The sequence below is a fragment of the Oncorhynchus nerka genome, linkage group LG4 (assembly GCF_034236695.1).
Source record: "Oncorhynchus nerka isolate Pitt River linkage group LG4, Oner_Uvic_2.0, whole genome shotgun sequence".
Lineage (NCBI taxonomy): Eukaryota > Metazoa > Chordata > Actinopteri > Salmoniformes > Salmonidae > Oncorhynchus > Oncorhynchus nerka.
The window spans coordinates 50369586-50390892 of NC_088399.1; the positions used below are offsets into that span (position 1 = coordinate 50369586).

A 21307-nucleotide genomic window follows, 5' to 3' on the forward strand; every position below is an offset into this window, starting at 1 on the left:
AACTGTTGAGATGTTGTTTTGTTATTAACCATTGGTAATTAATACTTTGGAAATCTTAGATTTGTTTGGTTACATTTTCATGTATTTATTTCTTCCTCAGGTAAGAAGGTCTTCTATCCTGTTCTGTTCAGCCAGTATAACCCAACCCTGATCTACGGTAATCATGACCACATCCCGCCAGTTGAACAGCAGCTGGTAAGAAACCTGCTTTCGCAGATGTCCTCAAAAATATGTGCAACAGCACATTTTCTTACCTTAAAGATTTGCCTGTTCTTTTTTTGTTGTTGCTATTTTTAATAGGTGATTAAAAAGGACACAGGATTATGGAGAGACTTTGGCTTCGGAATGACGTGCCAGTACAGATCAGATTTCATCAACATAGGTAACTATCATGTTACCGTGCTTGTCGCTGTTAAATTGTCATATCCAAACCATCTGCGATATTATTATGGACTCAGGCATATTGGCTCTCAGGACAGGTTTTGCCTCAATGCATTTTTCCACCTCAGTCGAGGCCATTGGATGAAGTCACAGGCTATAAACTATGATGTAAATAAGGGTCGTTTCTGGACAGTGTCTGCGTCCCAAATGGCACCCTATTCCGTATATGGTGCACGACTTTTGACCAGGGCTCGTAGGGCACACGTGTCTAGGCCAGAAATACACACACACACAGAGATAGACAGAGATTTTACTGTTTTGTCATTGTAATTTCATTTGCCACTGGCAGAACATTTAATATTACTGTGGAGGGAGACAGAGGTACAGCATCTGTCTGACCTTAAACTCTCAGGAGAGAGACACATCGCACTACAGTGTGACCCTATAATACATCAAATACTCCTTGCAACTCTAGGGCGAGTGATTTGAGATTTAGATGTGATGTGATGCGAATGGTGATGAATAATGAATTTATCTGTGATGAGATTTTCACCCAAAGTAAGAGAGAGATGAAGGGAGGTAGAGAGAGGCACGGACAGAGAGGTAGAGAGAGGCAAGGACAGAGAGGGAGAGAGAGGCACAGAGAGAGAGAGAGAGAGAGAGAGAGAGAGAGAGAGAGAGGAAAATAAACAATGTGCTTCTCACAGTGAGGTGAAGAGAAAAGCCGGTTTGACTTCAGACAGAAGGGATGTTTTTAGGCCCTGGTGTACACACAAATACACAATTTCCCAGCTTCCTGGTTCGGTTCATTGTTTAGCCCCTCAGCACTGAGCAGTCTGCAGTCATTTTAAAAAGAGAGAAAGAGAGAGAGAGGTGGGGGGAGAAAAACCGCACTCGTGCATCAATAAGCGAAACATGATTACCCGTGTCACCTAGGGTATGAAGAGGATGTAGTCCAGTTGGTTGGAAAGAACTGACGTCTGAAAGTCACGTTGGGGCATGTCCTGAGGTTCTATCGTAATATTTCATCACTCCACTGCTGTCATATCATCAGACTCCATGCGTTATGCACGTAGAAAAAACTGGTAGAACATAATACACTGCGTGTACAAAACATTAAGAACACCTGCTCTTTCCATGACATAGACCAACCAAGTGAATCCAGGTGAAGGCTGCGATCCCTTGATGGAAGTCACTTGTTGAAGTCACATCAGCGTAGATGAAGTGGAGGAGACAGGTTAAAGAAGGGTTTTTAAAGCCTGGAGACGACGGAGACATGGATTGTGTGTGTGTGCCATTCGGATGATGAATGGGCAAGACAAGAGTTTGAAGTTCCTTTGAATGAAGTATGGTAGTAGGTGCCGGGCGCAACGGTTTGTTCAGAACTGCAATGCAGCTGGGTTTTTCATGCTCAACCGTTTCCCATGTGTATCAAGAAAGGTCCACCACCCAAAGGACATCCAGCCAACTTTCCAAAAGTGTTGGAGTCAACATGGTCTAGGGGGGGGCACGCATCTCAATATTAGGAAGGTGTCCTTAATATTTCGTAGACTCAGTGTTCTAGATTCAGAGTGTTTAATGCTCACATGTACAGGGTTGTAGGCGTGATTGCAGGGTACAGTGAAATTCTTAGGCTAATGAAAATGGTAATAGGAAAACAACAATAGAAATAGAAATAGCCCTAATATAATAATAACAACTGTAGATACATTTCCGTTGTGGTGGAAGCAGAGTAAAGACTGTTGAGGGGGTGTGGGAGAATGATCATTGAGTGAAATAAACAACAAAAAAGAAGTTACAATATACATATTTACAACTGCAACAGTGATGAATGTCGTTGGGGTGGGGGCAGAGTAAAGTCCGTTGGAGGGGGCGGAATGTCAATAGGGGGAGTAGAATGGAGGGGGCAGCAGGAGAAAGAATGTCCACGGGGAAGTAGCAGGGGGAGGGGGGAGCAGGTAGCTGACTAGTGGTGGCTATTCAGCAGCTTGATTAAAGTGAGTTTATGAGTTCATGTTGTCCCTCCTTCCAGGTGGTTTTGACGTGGACATCAAAGGTTGGGGTGGTGAGGATGTTCACCTTTACAGGAAGTACCTGCACAGCAACCTGCTGGTGGTCCGGTCCCCATCGCGGGGCCTCTTCCACCTGTGGCACGAGAAGCGCTGTGCTGACGAGCTGCCCCCGGAGCAGTACAGGATGTGCATGCAGTCCAAGGCCATGAACGAAGCCTCACACGGCCAGCTGGGCATGCTCTTCTTCCGACACGAGATCGAGGCACACTTGCGTAAGCAGAAACCCCAGCGGTCCATTGCCAAAAAGACATGAGGGGAATCACACAGGAATCTAGACTACGGGAGGAGGGCATGACAGTATGACAGTCAGAGACAGTGAGGGGGGGAAACAACAACAAAACAGAGATCTTCTGTTATGAACAGTGATGACATAACAGTACTGACTCACTATAGAGGAAAAACACTCCAATATATCCTCCCTTTTGTTGTGCCAAAAAGGGCATAACAAAATACACCTAAGACACCTGCCGTTACTTGAAGAAGTGCAAGCACTGTGAAGACGACAGTTAAAATGGCCAGCAGAAGTATTGTATTGACTGCTCCTCTGTGTTTTGGTCTAAAATCATGTGCCTCATGTTGACTGACTGACAGCTGTGGCATTGCTGGTTTCTTGAAGGAGGCTGGAGGAAGACTGGAACACGATTTCCCTGTGTCTTACTAGAGCCACCTTGTGGACAGGAGGAAAACAGCATGACAGTGAAGGGAATGTGGACACTGAAGCTCAAGTCATGTAACCTGGTTACATGACAATACACTCAGACAGATGGTCAATCAATAAATGAAAACAGGTGTTAGTGATGCTTATTTAGCGAGCCAATGACAACAACAAAGGAGGGACACGGACACTGTTAGACATTCATTATTTCTCAAGCTCCACAGAATCATTATGGTGCTCTGCTTTTTCACGAGTTTTATTAATCCTGCCTGCATGTGCTTTTATGTGGTTTTTCATCATCAAGAAACAAAACAGTGCAGTTTTGTCTTGTTTGAAGGGTCAAAATAAATATACTATATTTTTTTACACTGGGCAGTATTTTGGTTCACAGTTTGAGAATGAAGCTACAGTACATGTATGACGAAGATTATATGGCCCTGAGAGAAAATATGGGTACAGTGTCCTTTGTTTTGAGTATAGGCTAACATTGTGCAAATAATATATTTTAGAATAGATGTATTACACTTCTGTTCCATAATTAAGTTATCCAGTGATAAAATTACAGAATGAATTTCACACAACTTTTGTTGGAAAAAGAAAATGCTTATTTAATATTAACAATTGTTAGCTACATCACTCATTTGCCTATTCTTTCTTAGAAGCTGAAATGGCGGTGGCTTGACACAAGTCTACATGAGCCAAATTAAGTTTAGTGGTAGTATAATGCTTCCGTGTCTACAGAGCACTATAAGACCAGGACAAGGAAGGGTAGGAAAAGGCCTGTATGAAAGTGCAAATACAATCTGAAATGGAATGTTAATATGGAAAGAGGGTCTGATATTTGAACATGGCAAATTGTTTTGACGTTAATCCTGATGGATTTCTACTGAGAGTATTTCTTCGGAGATGTATAGCCTATAGATAAATACATTCTCACAGGCTTGACATTCACAGCGAGTGACAATTGATTTTATGCCTTTATTTAACGAGCTCACTTAATCGTCTTAAAATAAATATTGAGAGATTTGATTTAATTCCCAGGTCTTTCGTTTTCAAGAAAGCACTTGGGTTGCTTCACATGGAAGAATTTGTATGAACCTACATTTGTGTCGGATGACCAAAACCTGTAAAAAGAGTCAGGAGGATGCACCTTTTAAATTGTTTTACGTTTTATTGTTTCGTGAAAGGATACGTCTATCTGTTAATAATAAATATAACTTTTCTGATGAAGCTCTTGATTAATTCTCAATAAATGATGCTTGATGCTTGATGCTTCTTCACAGATTTGATTGGACTCCAGTATGTAAAAACTGCAGTAGTCTGTAATCTACTCTACTGTAACTCTACGTTATGCTTTATTCTCTACTCACCTGTGGTGCAGCCTGCGAAATGTCTATAAAAAAAGACTCAGTGGTATTGTGTAGTGATGTACACAAGATGGTAGTCTCATCATCACATTGTGTTCAGTAGTACACCTCTAGATGGAAGCATTGCATCCCAGTCGAGGAACCAAAGTGACAAAAACCTATGAACAGATACTGTATGTTGGCTATGAAATAGATCAAATGTTGTGGAGAGGGGTGTCTGAATTATGGGGTGAGCCAGGGATCGTTCATCTCCCCTGAAAGAGACATGAGCTCATCTAAAGGCAACAAAAGTCCAACTTGGGGGGGGGGTCTCTAAATATTGATAATTTGACCAGAACGCGTGCGGACAGCAAAATGCATCAATCTCACCGGAGAATGCATCCTATCGAGCGAAACAGCTCTCCTCCATAGCTCATGTATCTGATGGGGTCTGTCCAAAAAAAAGTATGAAATGTTACTACACATGCTGAGCCAGGGGGGGCGCTGTTTCGCTCTCTCATACTGTATGCTTTCTCCGCTGAGATAGATTCAGCCACTTGCGAATTGAAGGGAAATTATGAAACATTATTTAAAATTGTTTTATTTATTATTATTGTTCAGATTGTTGGGGAAAGCGTGGCTTCCCTTGACACATATAAATACACACCGCTGTAGTAGGCCTAATGAAAATCGCTGAATGACATTACACTTTTGTAACAGATGTCTCTTTCAATTCATCAGTTGGTGCGTGCACAGTGCACTGTTTGGATATTGGAATTATTTTGGAGTAGCCTACTTTTTGAAGTGATTTGTTTGACAATCAGCCTAATACATTTTTTACCATTAAATGACTTCTTTCCTATTAGGCCCATAAAGAATTTACAGTGTCGTGAAAAAATATTAGCCCCCGTTCTGATGACTCTATTTTTGCATATTTTTGATACTGAATGTTATCAGATCTTCAACCAAAACCTAATATTAGATAAAAATAACCTGAGTTTACAAATAAACAAAAAAATATATATACTTATTTTGTTTATTTAATTAACAAAGATATGCAACACACAATTCCCCTGTGTGAAAAAGTAATTTCCCGCCATAACACTACCACCACCATGCTTGACCGTTGGTTTAAGGTTCTTACTGTGGAATGCAGTGTTTGGTTTTCACCAGACATAGTGGGACCCATCTCGTCCAAAAAGTTGACTCAAGTTTTCCAAAAAGGACCTGGAAGCTCCTGGATTATCATCAAGACTCTTGAAAGAATGTTCTATGGACAGATGAGTCTAAAGTATAACTTTTTGGACGACATGGGTCCCATTATGCCTGGCAGAAATCAAACACTGCATCCACAGTAAGAACCTTATAAATCAAATCAAATCAAATTGTATTTGTCACATACACATGGTTAGCAGATGTTAATGCGAGTGTAGCGAAATGCTTGTGCTTCTAGTTCCGACAATGCAGTAATAACCAACAAGTAATCTAACTAACAATTCCAAAACTACTGTCTTATACACAGTGTAAGGGGATAAATAATATGTACATAAGGATATACCAATGGTCAAGCATGGTGGTGGTAGTGTGATGGTTTGGGGATGCTTTGCTGTCTCAAGACCTGGACGACATGCCTTAATAGAAGGAACCATGAATTCTGCTCTGTATCAGAGAATTCTGCAGGAGAATGTCAGGCCATCCGTCTGTGAGCTGAAGCTGAATCGCAGCTGGGTCATGCAGCAAGACAATGATCCAAAACACACAATCAAGCCTACATGAAAATGGCATCAACAACAAAAAAAAAATGTGTTCATTTGAAGTTTTGGAATGGCCTAGTCAAAGTCCAGACCTAATCCCAATTGACATGTTGTGGCACGACTTGAAACGAGCAGTTCGTGCTTGAAAACCCACAAACGTTGCTGAGTTAAAGCAGTTCTGCCTGGAAGAGTGGGCCAAAATTCCTCTACAATGACGTGGGAGACTGATCAACAACTACGGCACAACCAGTTATTGAGTGTAAGGGGGCGATTACTTTTTCTACACAGGGACTTTGTTTGTGAAATAAATTAAATGAGTATGAAATTGTTGTATTATTTTTTCATTTGTTCCCTTTATTTATATATTAGGTTTAGTTTGAAAACCTGATAATTCAGTATAAAAAAAATATGCAAAAGTAGAGAACATTTGAAAGGGGGCAAATACTTTTTCACAGCACTGTATACCCAATAGAGGCTCCCCCTAATGTCACAGTATAATTTGTACTCTGTTGGAAAGGCTATGATTTCAGACACTATAGGGCTTTTGCAACCTGAAACTGACCTTCAGTGCATCCTGTAACATCCGATTACAATATATAATGTTCTTTTATCAATTCGATTGCCTCACCTCCTGCATCCTCTCTCCACCATCCTTTTGAACAAGGTCAAAGGTAATCGAGGAAAGTCGGCGAGGAGAGTGAACTTGCGTGGAAATGCACTTGCTTTGACATGAGACGGTCCTTCTCCACTCGTGCGTCATTAGGCAAATTGCATTTACAGGGGTGGATCCCCCCAAAAAATGGGTAAAGTGATCAAAACAAATGAAGTTAGTTGTGTAAGTTATTAGGAGTCTATTGACGCACCCGTGCATCACTAAGTAACATAATACAAAAATCATATTAATCCTGTAACTAAAAGTGATGATATAAAACATTTATTTTAATTATTTTTTTACAATACAAAACATACACATACAAACAACAACATACAAACATCCACAACATCACCCCAAGGTCTCTGGTCAAAAGTGGTGTACTATATAAGGAATGGAATAGGGTGCCATTTGGGACGAAGAATGAGAGACTGGAGTGTCCAAACATTGTAATAAACAGTGTTGTTAGTCACCTCTCTGTGTATTAAACACAGTGTATTATTAATAAACCTCCCTGTGTTTTATTTTTTCAAAACAATGCAAAACATACAGTACCAGTCAAAAGTTTGGACACACCTACTCATTCACGGGTTAATCTTTATTTTTACTATTTTCTACATTGTAGAATAATAGTGAAGACATCAAAACTATGAAATAGCACATATGAAGTAGTAACCATAAAAATATTAGACAAATCAAAATATATTTTATATTCTTCAAAGTAGCCACCCTTTGCCTTGACAGCTTTGCCCACTCTTGGCATTCTCTCAACTAGCTTCATGAGGAAAGCTTTTCCAATGGTCTTGAAGGCGTTTCCACATATGATGAACACTTCTTGGCTGTTTTAACTTCACTCTGCAGTCCAACTCATCCAAAACCATCTCATTTGGGTTGAGGTCGGGTGATTGTGGAGGCCAGGTCATCTGATGCAGCACTCTATCACTCAACTTTGTCAAACAGCCCTTACACATCCTGGAGGTGTGTTTTGGTTCATTCCTGCTGAAGAACGAATGATATTGCCACTAAGCGCAAACCAGATGGGGTGGCGTATTGCTGCAGAATGCTGTAGTAGCCATGCTGGTTAAGTGTGCCTTGAATTAGAAATAAATCACTGAAAGCGTCACCAGCAAAGCACCCCCACACCTCCTCCTCCATGCTTCACGGTGGGAACTACACATGCGGAGATCACCCGTTCACCTACTCTGCGCCTGGTTTTTACGACTGCACTTGAAGAAACTTTCAAGGTTCCTGTAATTTTCTGTATTGACTGACGTACATTTTGAAGGTATAATTTGCAAATAAATTCATTACAAATCCTACAATGTGATTTTCTGGATTTTTTTCCCTAATTTTCTCTGTCATAGTTGAAGTGTATCTATGATGAAAATGACAGGCCTCTCTCATCTTTTTAAGTGGGAGAACTTGCACAATAAATTCATTACAAATCCTACAATGTGATTTTCTGGATTTCTTTCCCTCATTTTGTCTGTCATAGTTGAAGTGTATCTATGATGAACATTACAGGCCTCTCTCATCTTTTTAAGTGGGAGAACTTGCACAATTGGTGGCTGACTAAATACTTTTTCTGCCCCACTGTATCTACAGTAGCTTTGATTGGACTGATCATGTCAACATCATACTTTCAAAATCTTAGCTAGCAAGCTAGCAGTCAACATCATGGATCAAATCGACAATCTACTGGCAAATCCTTGTCATATGAAGAGAAATAATGAAGAGAAATTATAGATAAAACGTATCGTGATCATCGGCCATTGGACCTAAACATTACACAAGTTGGAAATCGCAAATTCGATAATGAGTGGTTTGGAAGGAATCAGTGGCTAAATGCAAGCATTGCAAAGCAATCACTTGCCTGCTATTCAGTGGCGAGGGTGTGTGGTGCCAAGTCTGTTTATGTGCCCATGAGCAAGGCACTTAATCCTAACTGCTCCTGTTAGTCACTCTGGATAAGAGCATCTGCTCAATTACCGAAATGTAAATGTATTGAGCCATCATCAATACAGCTGATCAATGAATGTGCTTAATGATCCCTGAGCCTGTTATATTTCATGTCGTATAGGCCTAAGCCTATTTATTTTCATGATTGTTGTATATAAAATCATCATGCATTTATTTTCTGTCTATCTAGGCAATACAGACTGGTCTCTTATCGGATCACCCTGGAGTGGAGAACATCTATGTTGAGGCCAACGACGGCTACTCCCAGCCACTGTGGTGGCAACAATTACATCTAACTACCCTGACCCCAACAGCAGCTACATTGGATTCCAGGAAGTTGAGGAGGCTCATAGCGTTTTATACAAATATTATTTTCAAGAAACAACATTGTATTTGAATTTATTTATTTTTATAAAGAATTTGTTATTTTAAACAACAATTACACAGTTACAATGCCATTCACACGTCACTCAGCATTAGTTACAAACATGTTCCTGAAGAGCAACTGTCTAGTAGGTTTTCACTCCAACAAGTGAGCTTGATTAGGGGTTGGGTTGGATTGAAATCCTATAGGACGGTAGCTCTCTAGGTACAATGTTTGAGAACTGTTGGGTTTTATAAAACACAGGGAAAATTCCAATTGCATACTCTATCCTTCCCAAAACACATTGGATGAGAAAGCCAGAGGAGCTCTGGATTTCTCATCCAATGTATTTTGAGAAGGAGACGAGGAGAGGACGTGAGGGATATGCAATTGAGATCTTCCCAGCTAATCCTACTCATTACTCCATGTGTTGGCTCACGCCTGTTCCAAAACTTCACCTGATGCACTGTAGGGATGGTGCCAGGTTTCCTCCAGACGTTAGGCTTGGCATTCAGGCCAAATATTTCAATCTTGGTTTCATCAGACCAGATAATTGTGTTTCTCATGGTCTGAGAGTCCTTTAGGTGCATATTGGCAAATTCCAAGCGGACTGTCATGTGCTTTTTTACTGAGGAGTGGCTTCCGTCTGGCCACTCTACCATAAAGGCCTGATTGGTGGAGTGTTGCAGAGATGGTTGTCCTTCTGGAAGGTTCTCCCTTCTCCACAGAGGAACTCTGCAGTTCTGTCAGAGTGACCATCTGGTTCCACTGTGTTCTTGGGGATCTTCAATGCTACAGAAATGTTTTGGTAACCTTCCCCAGATCTGTGCCTGGACACAATCCTGTCTTGGAGCCTTACAAACAATTCCTTCGACCTCATGGCTTTTTGCTCTGAAACAGCGATTCCTCCTTTAAAAGTTTACACCGCAGGATTTAGAGGTACCCAGTGTCATGGCTTCATTGCTCCAGACCACCACAAGAGGGAGGTAGAGCACTCATTATGCATTTGGGTCCCAAGGTTTTTATATGACCAATCATATCGAGTGGTTCCAATGACGAATTTGACGCTAACCACCCGTCCCTGGTGACTTTCTTCAGCCAAGATGGCTGACAAAACATTACAGGGAAGCAAATGTAAGTATTTATAACGTCAAGCAAAAAAAATTACAATGAGAAGAATATGTTAGTTAATGTAGAGACAAACAATTATGCATATTTTTTTGTCATAAAGTTCATTTACAAAAATCACTATTTAGCAAGTTTTTTTTCAGTCATATCCAATACCAAGTGTATCAAACTCCATTATTTGAATGATGCTGTGTCTGCATGTATGTATTACAATTATACACTTCAACAGTGTTTACCACTCCTGCTCCTGGGACGTCAAAGATTACACATTGTAACTATGCAAAAGACTAGAAACATGATTGATTTGTAATTCATATATACAGAATAAAAAACAGTACACAAGCGTGCTGAACGATGCGTGGAAAAGAGCGAGGAACAAGATGGGAGTAATAATCCAGGCTATTTGCTCTGAGACCTGCATAATAATGTAATGAAAAAAGAAGGAAGCAGGTTTCGAACCCTCAACATTCTAGCCCGAAGTCTAGCACGCTATCGACTGTGCCCAAATGCTCTAGGTTAGGGTTGGGGCCGATTATGGTTAAAAACACTTTATTAATTGGAATCTTTAACAAGTGGAAAGGGGAAAAAGTACACTGCTCAAAAAAATAAAGGGAACACTTAAACAACACAATGTAACTCCAAGTCAATCACACTTCTGTAAAATCAAACTGTCCACTTAGGAAGCAACACTGATTGACAATACATTGCACATGCTGTCGTGCAAATGGAATAGACAACAGGTGGAAATTATAGGCAATTAGCAAGACACCCCAAATAAAGGAGTGGTTCTGCAGGTGGCGACCACAGACCACTTCTCAGTTCCTATGCTTCCTGGCTGATGTTTTGGTCACTTTTGAATGCTGGCGGTGCTTTCACTCTAGTGGTAGCATGAGACGGAGTCTACAACCCACACAAGTGGCTCAGGTAGTGCAGCTCATCCAGGATGGCACATCAATGCAAGTGTCCAGAGCATGGAGGCGCTACCAGGAGACAGGCCAGTACATCAGGAGACGTGGAGGAGGCCGTAGGAGGGCAACAACCCAGAAGCAGGACCGCTACCTCCGCCTTTGTGCAAGGAGGAGCATGAGGAGCACTGCCAGAGCCCTGCAAAAGGACCAGCAGGCCACAAATGTGCATGTGTCTGCTCAAACGGTCAGAAACAGACTCCATGAGGGTGGTATGAGGGCCCGACGTCCACAGATGGGGGTTGTGCTTACAGCCCAACACTGTGCAGGACGTTTGGCATTTGCCAGAGAACACCAAGATTGGCAAATTCGCCACTGGCGCCCTGTGCTCTTCACAGATGAAAGCAGGTTCACACTGAGCACATGTGACAGAGTCTGGAGACGCCGTGGAGAACGTTCTGCTGCCTGCAACATCCTCCAGCATTGCTGATTTGGCGGTGGGTCAGTCATGGTGTGGGGTGGCATTTCTTTGGAGGGCCGCACAGCCCTCCATGTGCTCGCCAGAGGTAGCCTGACTGCCATTAGGTACCGAGATGAGATCCTCAGACCCCTTGTGAGACCATATGCTGGTGAGGTTGGCCCTGGGTTCCTCCTAATGCAAGACAATGCTAGACCTCATGTGGCTGGAGTTTGTCAGCAGTTCCTGCAAGAGGAAGGCATTGATGCTATGGACTGGCCCGCCCGTTCCCCAGACCTGAATCCAATTGAGCACATCTGGGACATCATGTCTTGCTCCATCCACCAACGCCACGTTGCACCACAGACTGTCCAGGAGTTGGCGGATGCTTTAGTCCAGGTCTGGGAGGAGATCCCTCAGGAGACCATCCGCCACCTCATCAGGAGCATGCCCAGGCATTGTAGGGAGGTCATACAGGCACGTGGAGGCCACACACACTACTGAGCCTCATTTTGACTTGTTTTAAGGACATTACATCAAAGTTGGATCAGCCTGTAGTGTGGTTTTCCACTTTAATTTTGAGTGTGACTCCAAATCCAGACCTCCATGGGTTGATAAATTTGATTTCCATTGATAATTGTTGTGTGATTTTGTTGTCAGCACATTCAACTATGTAAAGAAAAAAGTATTTAATAAGAATATTTCATTCATTCAGATCTAGGATGTGTTATTTTAGTGTTCCCTTTATTTTTTGAGCAGTGTATTATTATTCGTTTTATCACAAGCGTAGCAGGATGGGCTATTAGCTGAACAATAGATTATTCAACCTTTACCAACCCCCCCCCCCAACAAATCATTTGTATCTATCTACCTACACACATATCTACCTACACAAGGTTAATGTTCTGGAGAAGAAAAAAATATATATATATCATAAAGAAGGTCGACGACATCCGATCCTCGTTTGCTAAGTCAAACGACACCGCTGGTTCTGCTCACACTGCCCTACCCTGTGCTCTGACCTCTTTCTCCCCTCTCTCTCCAGATGAAATCTCGCGTCTTGTGACGGCCGGCCGCCCAACAACCTGCCCGCTTGACCCTATTCCCTCCTCTCTTCTCCAGACCATTTCCGGAGACCTTCTCCCTTACCTCACCTCGCTCATCAACTCATCCCTGACCGCTGGCTACGTCCCTTCTGTCTTCAAGAGAGCGAGAGTTGCACCCCTTCTGAAAAAACCTACACTCGATCCCTCCGATGTCAACAACTACAGACCAGTATCCCTTCTTTCTTTTCTCTCCAAAACTCTCGAACGTGCCGTCCTTGGCCAGCTCTCCCGCTATCTCTCTCAGAATGACCTTCTTGATCCAAATCAGTCAGGTTTCAAGACTAGTCATTCAACTGAGACTGCTCTTCTCTGTATCACGGAGGCCCTCCGCACTGCTAAAGCTAACTCTCTCTCCTCTGCTCTCATCCTTCTAGACCTATCGGCTGCCTTCGATACTGTGAACCATCAGATCCTCCTCTCCACCCTCTCCGAGTTGGGCATCTCCGGCGCGGCCCACGCTTGGATTGCGTCCTACCTGACAGGTCGCTCCTACCAGGTGGCGTGGCGAGAATCTGTCTCCTCACCACGCGCTCTCACCACTGGCGTCCCCAGGGCTCTGTTCTAGGCCCTCCCTATTCTCGCTATACACCAAGTCACTTGGCTCTGTCATAACCTCACATGGTCTCTCCTATCATTGCTATGCAGACGACACACAATTAATCTTCTCCTTTCCCCTTCTGATGACCAGGTGGCAAATCGCATCTCTGCATGTCTGGCAGACATATCAGTGTGGATGACGGATCACCACCTCAAGCTGAACCTCGGCAAGACGGAGCTGCTCTTCCTCCCGGGAAGGACTGCCCATTCCATGATCTCGCCATCACGGTTGACAACTCCATTGTGTCCTCCTCCCAGAGCGCTAAGAACCTTGGCGTGATCCTGGACAACACCCTGTCGTTCTCAACTAACATCAAGGCGGTGGCCCGTTCTTGTAGGTTCATGCTCTACAACATCCGCAGAGTACGACCCTGCCTCACACAGGAAGCAGCGCAGGTCCTAATCCAGGCACTTGTCATCTCCCGTCTGGATTACTGCAACTCGCTGTTGGCTGGGCTCCCTGCCTGTGCCATTAAACCCCTACAACTCATCCAGAATGCCGCAGCCCGTCTGGTGTTCAACCTTCCCAAGTTCTCTCACGTCACCCCGCTCCTCCCCTCTCTCCACTGGCTTCCAGTTGAAGCTCGCATCCGCTACAAGACCATGGTGCTTGCCTACGGAGCTGTGAGGGGAACGGCACCTCAGTACCTCCAGGCTCTGATCAGGCCCTACACCCAAACAAGGGCACTGCGTTCATCCACCTCTGGCCTGCTCGCCTCCCTACCACTGAGGAAGTACAGTTCCCGCGCAGCCCAGTCAAAACTGTTCGCTGCTCTGGCCCCCCAATGGTGGAACAAACTCCCTCACGACGCCAGGACAGCGGAGTCAATCACCACCTTCCGGAGACACCTGAAACCCCACCTCTTTCAGGAATACCTAGGATAGGATAAAGTAATCCTTCTCACCCCCCTTAAAAGATTTAGATGCACTATTGTAAAGTGGCTGTTCCACTGGATGTCTTAAGGTGAACGCACCAATTTGTAAGTCGCTCTGGATAAGAGCGTCTGCTAAATGACTTAAATGTAATGTATATCATGGCTCCCGAGTGGTGCAGCGGTCTAAGGCACTGCATCTCAGTGCAAGAGGCTTTTACTACAGTCCCTGGTTCGAATTCAGGCTGTATCACATCCGACCGTGATTAGGAGTGCCATAGGGCGGCACACAATTGGCCCAACGTCATCCGGGTTTGGCCGGGGTAGGCCTTCATTGTAAGTAAGAATTTGTTCTTACCTAACTTGCCTAGTTAAATAAAGCTTCAATTTAAAAAACAACTGCCAGCAACCGCAGCGCAATCAATAGGAGGTGAACAGTGGCTGGTGCTGAAAATATAGCTAACTTGTTACGCAGGTTTTGCACACCAACAGATGGAAAAACCTACACCAGTCGAGCAATTCATTTCAACAATAATCTTCATTTTAATTTGACTTTACAAACAACAAGAGGGCTTTATAGGAGTCTAGAATGTATCCCATCATGCAAATGTTTCCTATTAGCAGGACAATATATTTTTATAGCCCAACTACTGTTGTGAAAATCACTCAACTTGCAATGTATTCGATGCTTAAGTACTCTAAAGTGTTACATTTTTAACTCAAAACAGCATTTCTTCATCAACATCTTTATGCTTTTGTTAATCTTCTTGATCTTCTTCCTTTTTTTCTGTAGCAATTTTGAGCAAATTGCTCAAGGGCCACGGTTGATTCGTCTGTGAAGATGACGTTATTGAATGTCTCGCCAGCTTTGATTCATGCCTGGGCCTGCAGGACACAAAGTTATTTGTTTGTCAGACGAATCACTAGAATCATTGACTCACTCACGCACGCATTGAAAAGGGCGAGGAACGAGATGGAGTCACAATCCATGTCAGGCACACCTGTGAGCTCTGGAATTCCACCTCCGACGGGCAGAGTCAACATACGTGGCGGGTTTGTCAGGTCTTCGGTTCACCCTGACATTTCCATTTCTCTTCTGACAACTTGACCAACTGCTCACCAGGCACAGCAAGGGCCGCCCGGACCGTTATGCTGTTCTGCTATTCCAAGGATGTGTAACTGAAGAGAGATTCCATGAATGGGCACAGAATACATAGCCTTCCCACTGCGGACGTCTATTTCAGCACCGTTTCACGCTGCTCCGAGACAAGCATTGAGAAACAAAAATGTTCAAATATTCCATGATATTCTGAAGATATGTGTTGACTTGAATGTCTGCAAAATAATCAAGTTAGGTTTCTCCAGAAATAAATTATTAAAAATAACAAACTGGCTTTATTTAGAAATTAGAGAGAATGCCTCACTCCATGTTCAAGAATTGCCTTTTTCTCGTCACTCTAGGTTAAATTACATTAAATTAATAACATTAAATAACATTTTTAAACAAAGCGATTATTATTATTATTAATTAATTTAGAATTATATAAAAGCCCTTTAGATATTCTCAGATATTCTCACAGAAAAATTATTGCATCGATACTACAGAACAGTACAAAACAAGCGAGCACACATGGTTAATATTCTGATCATTTAAAAAATAAATAATATATATAACATTTTTCACCGAGCCTTAACATAAGTCCACACAAGTTTCTTCAACTCTCTTCTGACTGTAATTAGAGAGAAACCCCTACAACTATTTTAGCATGGTTTCGCGCTGCTCTGAGGCAAGACTGGTCTTGATAAATCAATGAGATTTTTATTTTCACTTCATCTCTGTTTGGGTATTGGTTAGACAATAATTAGAAAATTAGGGTGCAGAAATGTTATGCTCTTAGTGTAACCTTTATTTAACTAGGCAAGTCAATTAAGAACAAATTCTTATTTACAAGGACAGCCTACTCCTTCCTCGTGCCCTGCGGGGAGTCTTTAGCTATATAGCCCAGTAATGTACTGCCGACTGTCACGTTGTACAGTGCCATATTTTCCATTCCATTCTGAGGGAAACCAAGAGGGTTTTTTGTTTTTCTTGGAATAGAAAAAACATAATATGAATCAAATGAATTAAGCAAGTACCATTCAAAGTTTGGACACACCTACTCATTTCAGTTTTTTTTACTATTTACTACATTGTTGAATAATAGTGAAGACATCACAACTATGAAATAACACCGGTCTCCCGCGTGCCCTGCATTCTGTAGTACAGACATGGCCTGCTCTCCCTTATGTAAGGAATTAGGCACCTTCCCATGTTTACTACAGTATGTATTGTAGACTGCACACAATCGAGAGCATCCTGGCGGGCTGTATCACCGCCTGGTACGGCAACTGCTCCGCCCTCAACCGTAAGGCTCTCCAGAGGGTAGTGAGGTCTGCACATCGCATCACCGGGGGCAAACTACCTGCCCTCCAGGACACCTACACCACCCGATGTTACAGGAAGGCCATAAAGATCATCAAGGACATCAACTACCCGAGCCACTGCCTGTTCACCCCGCTATCATCCAGAAGGCGAGGTCAGTACAGGTGCATCAAAGCTGGGACCGAGAGACTGAAAAACAGCTTCTATCTCAAGGCCATCAGACTGTTAAACAGCCACCACTAACATTGAGTGGCTGCTGCCAACACACTGACACTGACTCAACTCCAGCCACTTTAATAATGAAAATTGATGGGAAATGATGTAAATATATCACTAGCCACTTTAAACAATGCTACCTTATATAATGTTACTTACCCTACATTATTCATCTCATATGCATACGTATATACTGTACTCTATATCATCGACTGCATCCTTATGTAATACATGTATCACTAGCCACTTTAACTATGCCACTTTGTTTACATACTCATCTCATATGTATATACTGTACTCGATACCATCTACTGTATCTTGCCTATGCTGCTCTGTACCATCACTCATTCATATATCCTTATGTACATATTCTTTATCCCCTTACACTGTGTATACGACAGTAGTTTTGGAATTGTTAGTTAGATTACTTGTTGGTTATTACTGCATTGTCGGAACTAGAAGCACAAGCATTTCGCTACACTCGCATTAACATCTGCTAACCATGTGTATGTGACAAATAAAATGTGATTTGATAAACAAATACACATTTCATTAATAAAATAATGATGAAAAAAATACTCTTTCAAAATGCAGATGTTGATTTAGTTATGGATCCATAACGAATTACTATGGGAATAAATATCACTGATTTACAGAAATATTGGAACAAAGTTGTCTAATGAAGGCAAACATTTTAGAATCCTCCAATCCTGTAGCCTATTCCCCGACCGTCGCGTTGTACAGTGCCATATTTTCCATGCCATCCTAACAGAAACCCTGAGGGTTTTGTTTTTCTCTGAATAGAAACACCATAATATTAATCAAATGAATTAAAGCAAATTTCTTAAAATCAATCCCATATACTATGTTACTACAAAAAAAAAAAAAAATCTCTGGTAATGTCAATACAGAATACTATCAAATGCTTCTCAAAGAAGCACTCTGGTGGTCAAACTAGCAATAACTTGAAGTAACAGAAAAAAAATGTCTGACAATTAAATGACGTGCCACAGAATGCTGTGGCAGCACGCAAGGTGTGCTGCAGTATGACGCAACTTTTAAAGGAGGAACCTCCGTATGTACTGTCAATTGTGGGACCTTAAATAGGCAGGTATGTGCCTTTTCCAAATCATGTCCAATCAATTGAATTTACCACTGGTGGACTCCAATCAAGATTTAAAAACATCTTAAGGATGATCAATGGAAACAGGATGCACCTGAGCTCAATTTCAAGTCTCATAGCAAAGGGCCTGAATACTTATGTAAATAATGTATTTCTATATTCCATTTTTAATACATTTTTTTTAAATTCTAAAAACCTGTTTTCACTTTGTCCTTTTGGGGTATTGTGTGTAGATTGATGAGGGAAAAATATTTTCATCCATTTTAGAATGAGGCTGTAGCGTAACAAAATGTGGAAAAAAGTGAAGGGGTCTGAATACTTTCCTAATGCACTGTATTTAATGAGATGATTAGTGATTAATTTACATTTGTCCCTCATTTAGCACATTTAATTTCAGTCATATCCAATACCAGGTGTATCAAACTCCGTTATTTGAATGATGCTGAGTCTGCGTGTATGCAGATAGACAGACTAGAAATGTTTTAATAATTTCATTTGTTTGGGTGAAGCTTGCCACTCCCTTTAGCACACAACATGCTTCGATTCACCCTGTCACAAGGAGATGTATGGTTGATTTAAGAAGAAATTGTCAACCCTGTTACATTCAACCCTCTTACTTTATTTGGTACTTAATAGGCACTTATGATAGTCAAGTTGATCATGTGCTCTTTTTTTGACCGAATGTTAAAATGAGGCGAATTAACACTTCTCAAAAGGCCCAGAATTGGTGGAATGATCCATGCCATGTTAGGGTATTAGGGGGTAACTAGCACCCCTAAGAACAATGTTGAATTGCTGACACAAAAATACATTTTTGGTATGTGCATTTAACCTATGAAGGTCATGCTAAGGCAAATAAAATATAAAGTTAAATAAATGGCTACAGTTTACACTTTTTTTGTTATTTCATGAAATGTTGTTTTTAGATAGGGGTGTTTTTTAAGTACCGGGGTAACTGCCCCCTGAGTAGAAGATTATGGCATAGAGTTTCACACAACTGTGTTAAAATCCATTTAATCAGTTTTATTTAGAAATTATTTAGTAAGTAATACTTAAAAGCTAAATCTAGCTGTGTTATTTTAATGATTTACAAAAGAATATTGGTGTAAATTGTGTTGCACATGTCACTATTAATATCTGCACTATGAGGAGATTTGATGTAAAGTCCCTCTTTTTAACTCACCTGCACATTCATTTTCTTTGTTTCATTGTTGCTTCTTTTCCTTACAATCCATTATGTACAATTTCACTAAATAGTATTGGAATAATGCAAGATTTTAAATCCCTGCAGTCTTTAACTTGACATTCAGGAGCAAAAGGTTTTCAATAGCTTTTTTAAAATTCATTAAAAATAAATATATTAATTGGAATATAATATTGTCCCCACCTGTGACTGAAACCAGCACCTCACAGAAAAGACCCTCCGCACCCCCTTCTTTGGTGGCTGATGTGGCTTGTTGTGTTGCACCAACCTTCTTTGAAGAACCTGATTTGTTTTCTTACTCTCTCTCTTTTCTTCTTGTTGATGTTTCTGTCGAGCATTTTCCTCCAGCAACCTTTTGTAAGGTGAGGCTGTCAGTACAGCTGCAGACTCTGCCTTCCTCTTCCTCTGCCTCGCCTCCTGGAGCCTCGGCCACAACTCCAATAGAACTGCTGCAGCTGTTGGTTGTTGGTTTAAGCAAAAACAACAGGAACACATTGTATTGGTACAATAAACACTGCTAATCACTATATGCAAATATATATTCCCTAACAAATATATATTACCAACATTTGGAGCAAGGGTAGGCTGCACGGTGGAGGTTGTGGCGGAGGTAGATGTGGTGGAGGTAGAGGTTTTGGCGTTAGAGCTGGTGGCGGTGTAGGTAGAGCTAGTGATGGTGGCTGTAGAGGTGGCGGTGGTAGAGCTGGTAGCTGCATCGGTGGCAGCGGTAGAGCACTGTGGTTGAATGGATTCCTTGCATTGAAAATAAACGACCATAACAATACATTGGTGTAAGTACAATAAACACTTTCTACCAAGTAGATGCTTCTTCTGCTACTTTTTGTTAATTTAAATAACTTTATCTTACTGGCAATGGGCTCAGGCTCCTCTATAACCTCAGTGACCATGAAGTCTGGGTCTTATGGGAGTGGTGCCCATCGAGGATGAGGATGTGGGGTTCCTCAGGGGTGCAACCAACACTGTGGCTGAAGTTGTGGAGCCAGTCGACAAAGATGGTACTGTCGACTCAGCCTGAGTCACTCACCCTTCCAACAGACCGTGCAGGTGCTCCAACCAGCAGCTGTTCGTTCATCCTCTTCCGAGGGAAGATGAAGAGGGGCAGTACGTACTGCCTCGCTACACTGATAGCACAAATTACTGTGACTGTGAAGCCACTCTGCGCTGGTCAACCATGCAACACGTTTTGTTCCCTTGGTGGCCACCACAGGCAACAGTTTCTGGACTTTTGTCCATGTTCCAAATCTTTGTTTTCCCAATGTCCCTGATGCTGTTTAAAATGTCCTTGTAGGCCATAAAAAAACTGGTCAACCTTAAGCTTATTAAAGCCCACGGCCCTCGCAAGACTGGTTGCTTGCGATACTCAAACTGACAGTTGAGGGTTGCGCTTCATTAAGCAACTGAACCAATCCACCCATGCATACCCCTTTCCTTTGATGAACCTGTGATTCCCATCCTCTCTGTCAGATCAAAGGCGAGTCTTCTCACGTCCCATGATGCGATTGACGAGGTCACTTTCAGACGTGAAAGAGAAGACTGACGCCCCACCCATTTGGCTGAAGCCTGGGTTTTCCACCTCCTTTCCTCTGTGGTGCCATAGGGTTCTTGGTGGAATGTTGAACACCCTGGCACGCCCCTTTAAGGTCTATTGCCTTCAGGGGATGCTGTATCACCCCCGAGACACAGCTTCCATGGTCTGTCTTCTTCCTGTATGTTCTCTTCTGAAAATAAAAACATGAAATTATATTAGTAACTGTAAGGAACTGACCCTTAACCTAAGCCCCGACCGACCACAAATCTAACAGATGGCCCCTAACCCTAACTACCACACACAGGACTGTGTACCTCAAGACAAGTCACTTTCTTTCAAACCACCTGACTCAAAGTATTATTAGCCCATAGGGGGGAGAGGTGCCAATTTAAAAGCTCTCTCTTAAAAACGTAGCTAGATATCTAGCTATATGATATAAAATGCTGTGTAAAATAGCTAAAAGGCTATAAGGTAAGATCAGCTATCAGTAAAGCTATCAGTCACTAGTGGAAACATTTTAAACTGCAATTAAGTTATATTATATT

The 21307-nt window shown here is 42.1% G+C and overlaps 1 protein-coding gene and 1 long non-coding RNA gene across 4 annotated transcripts in view; one reads left to right on the top strand and one right to left on the bottom strand.

Annotated features, from left to right (window-relative positions):
* LOC115127070 (chondroitin sulfate N-acetylgalactosaminyltransferase 1-like) overlaps window positions 1–4338 on the top strand; it is a 47795-nt gene extending 43457 nt beyond the window's left edge. For both annotated transcript variants that reach the window (XM_029656717.2, XM_029656708.2), the window contains exons 7-9: window positions 101–195; window positions 301–382; window positions 2414–4338. In XM_029656717.2, the coding sequence (XP_029512577.1) occupies window positions 101–195; window positions 301–382; window positions 2414–2706 (470 nt within the window). In that variant the 3' untranslated portion in view covers window positions 2707–4338. The remainder of the gene's footprint in view (window positions 1–100; window positions 196–300; window positions 383–2413) is intronic.
* Window positions 4339–14767: 10429 nt separating this feature from the next.
* LOC115127113 (uncharacterized) lies at window positions 14768–21258 on the bottom strand. Of its 2 annotated transcripts, none has more exons than XR_003863311.2 (4): window positions 20082–21258; window positions 19777–19966; window positions 19397–19668; window positions 14768–15504 (listed from the first exon to the last, which is right to left on the bottom strand). It is a non-coding gene; the product is annotated as an uncharacterized LOC115127113 (long non-coding RNA). The 2 variants fall into 2 exon arrangements; XR_003863310.2 differs by having other exon boundaries at window positions 19781–19966; window positions 20082–21255.
* Window positions 21259–21307: the final 49 nt, after the last annotated feature.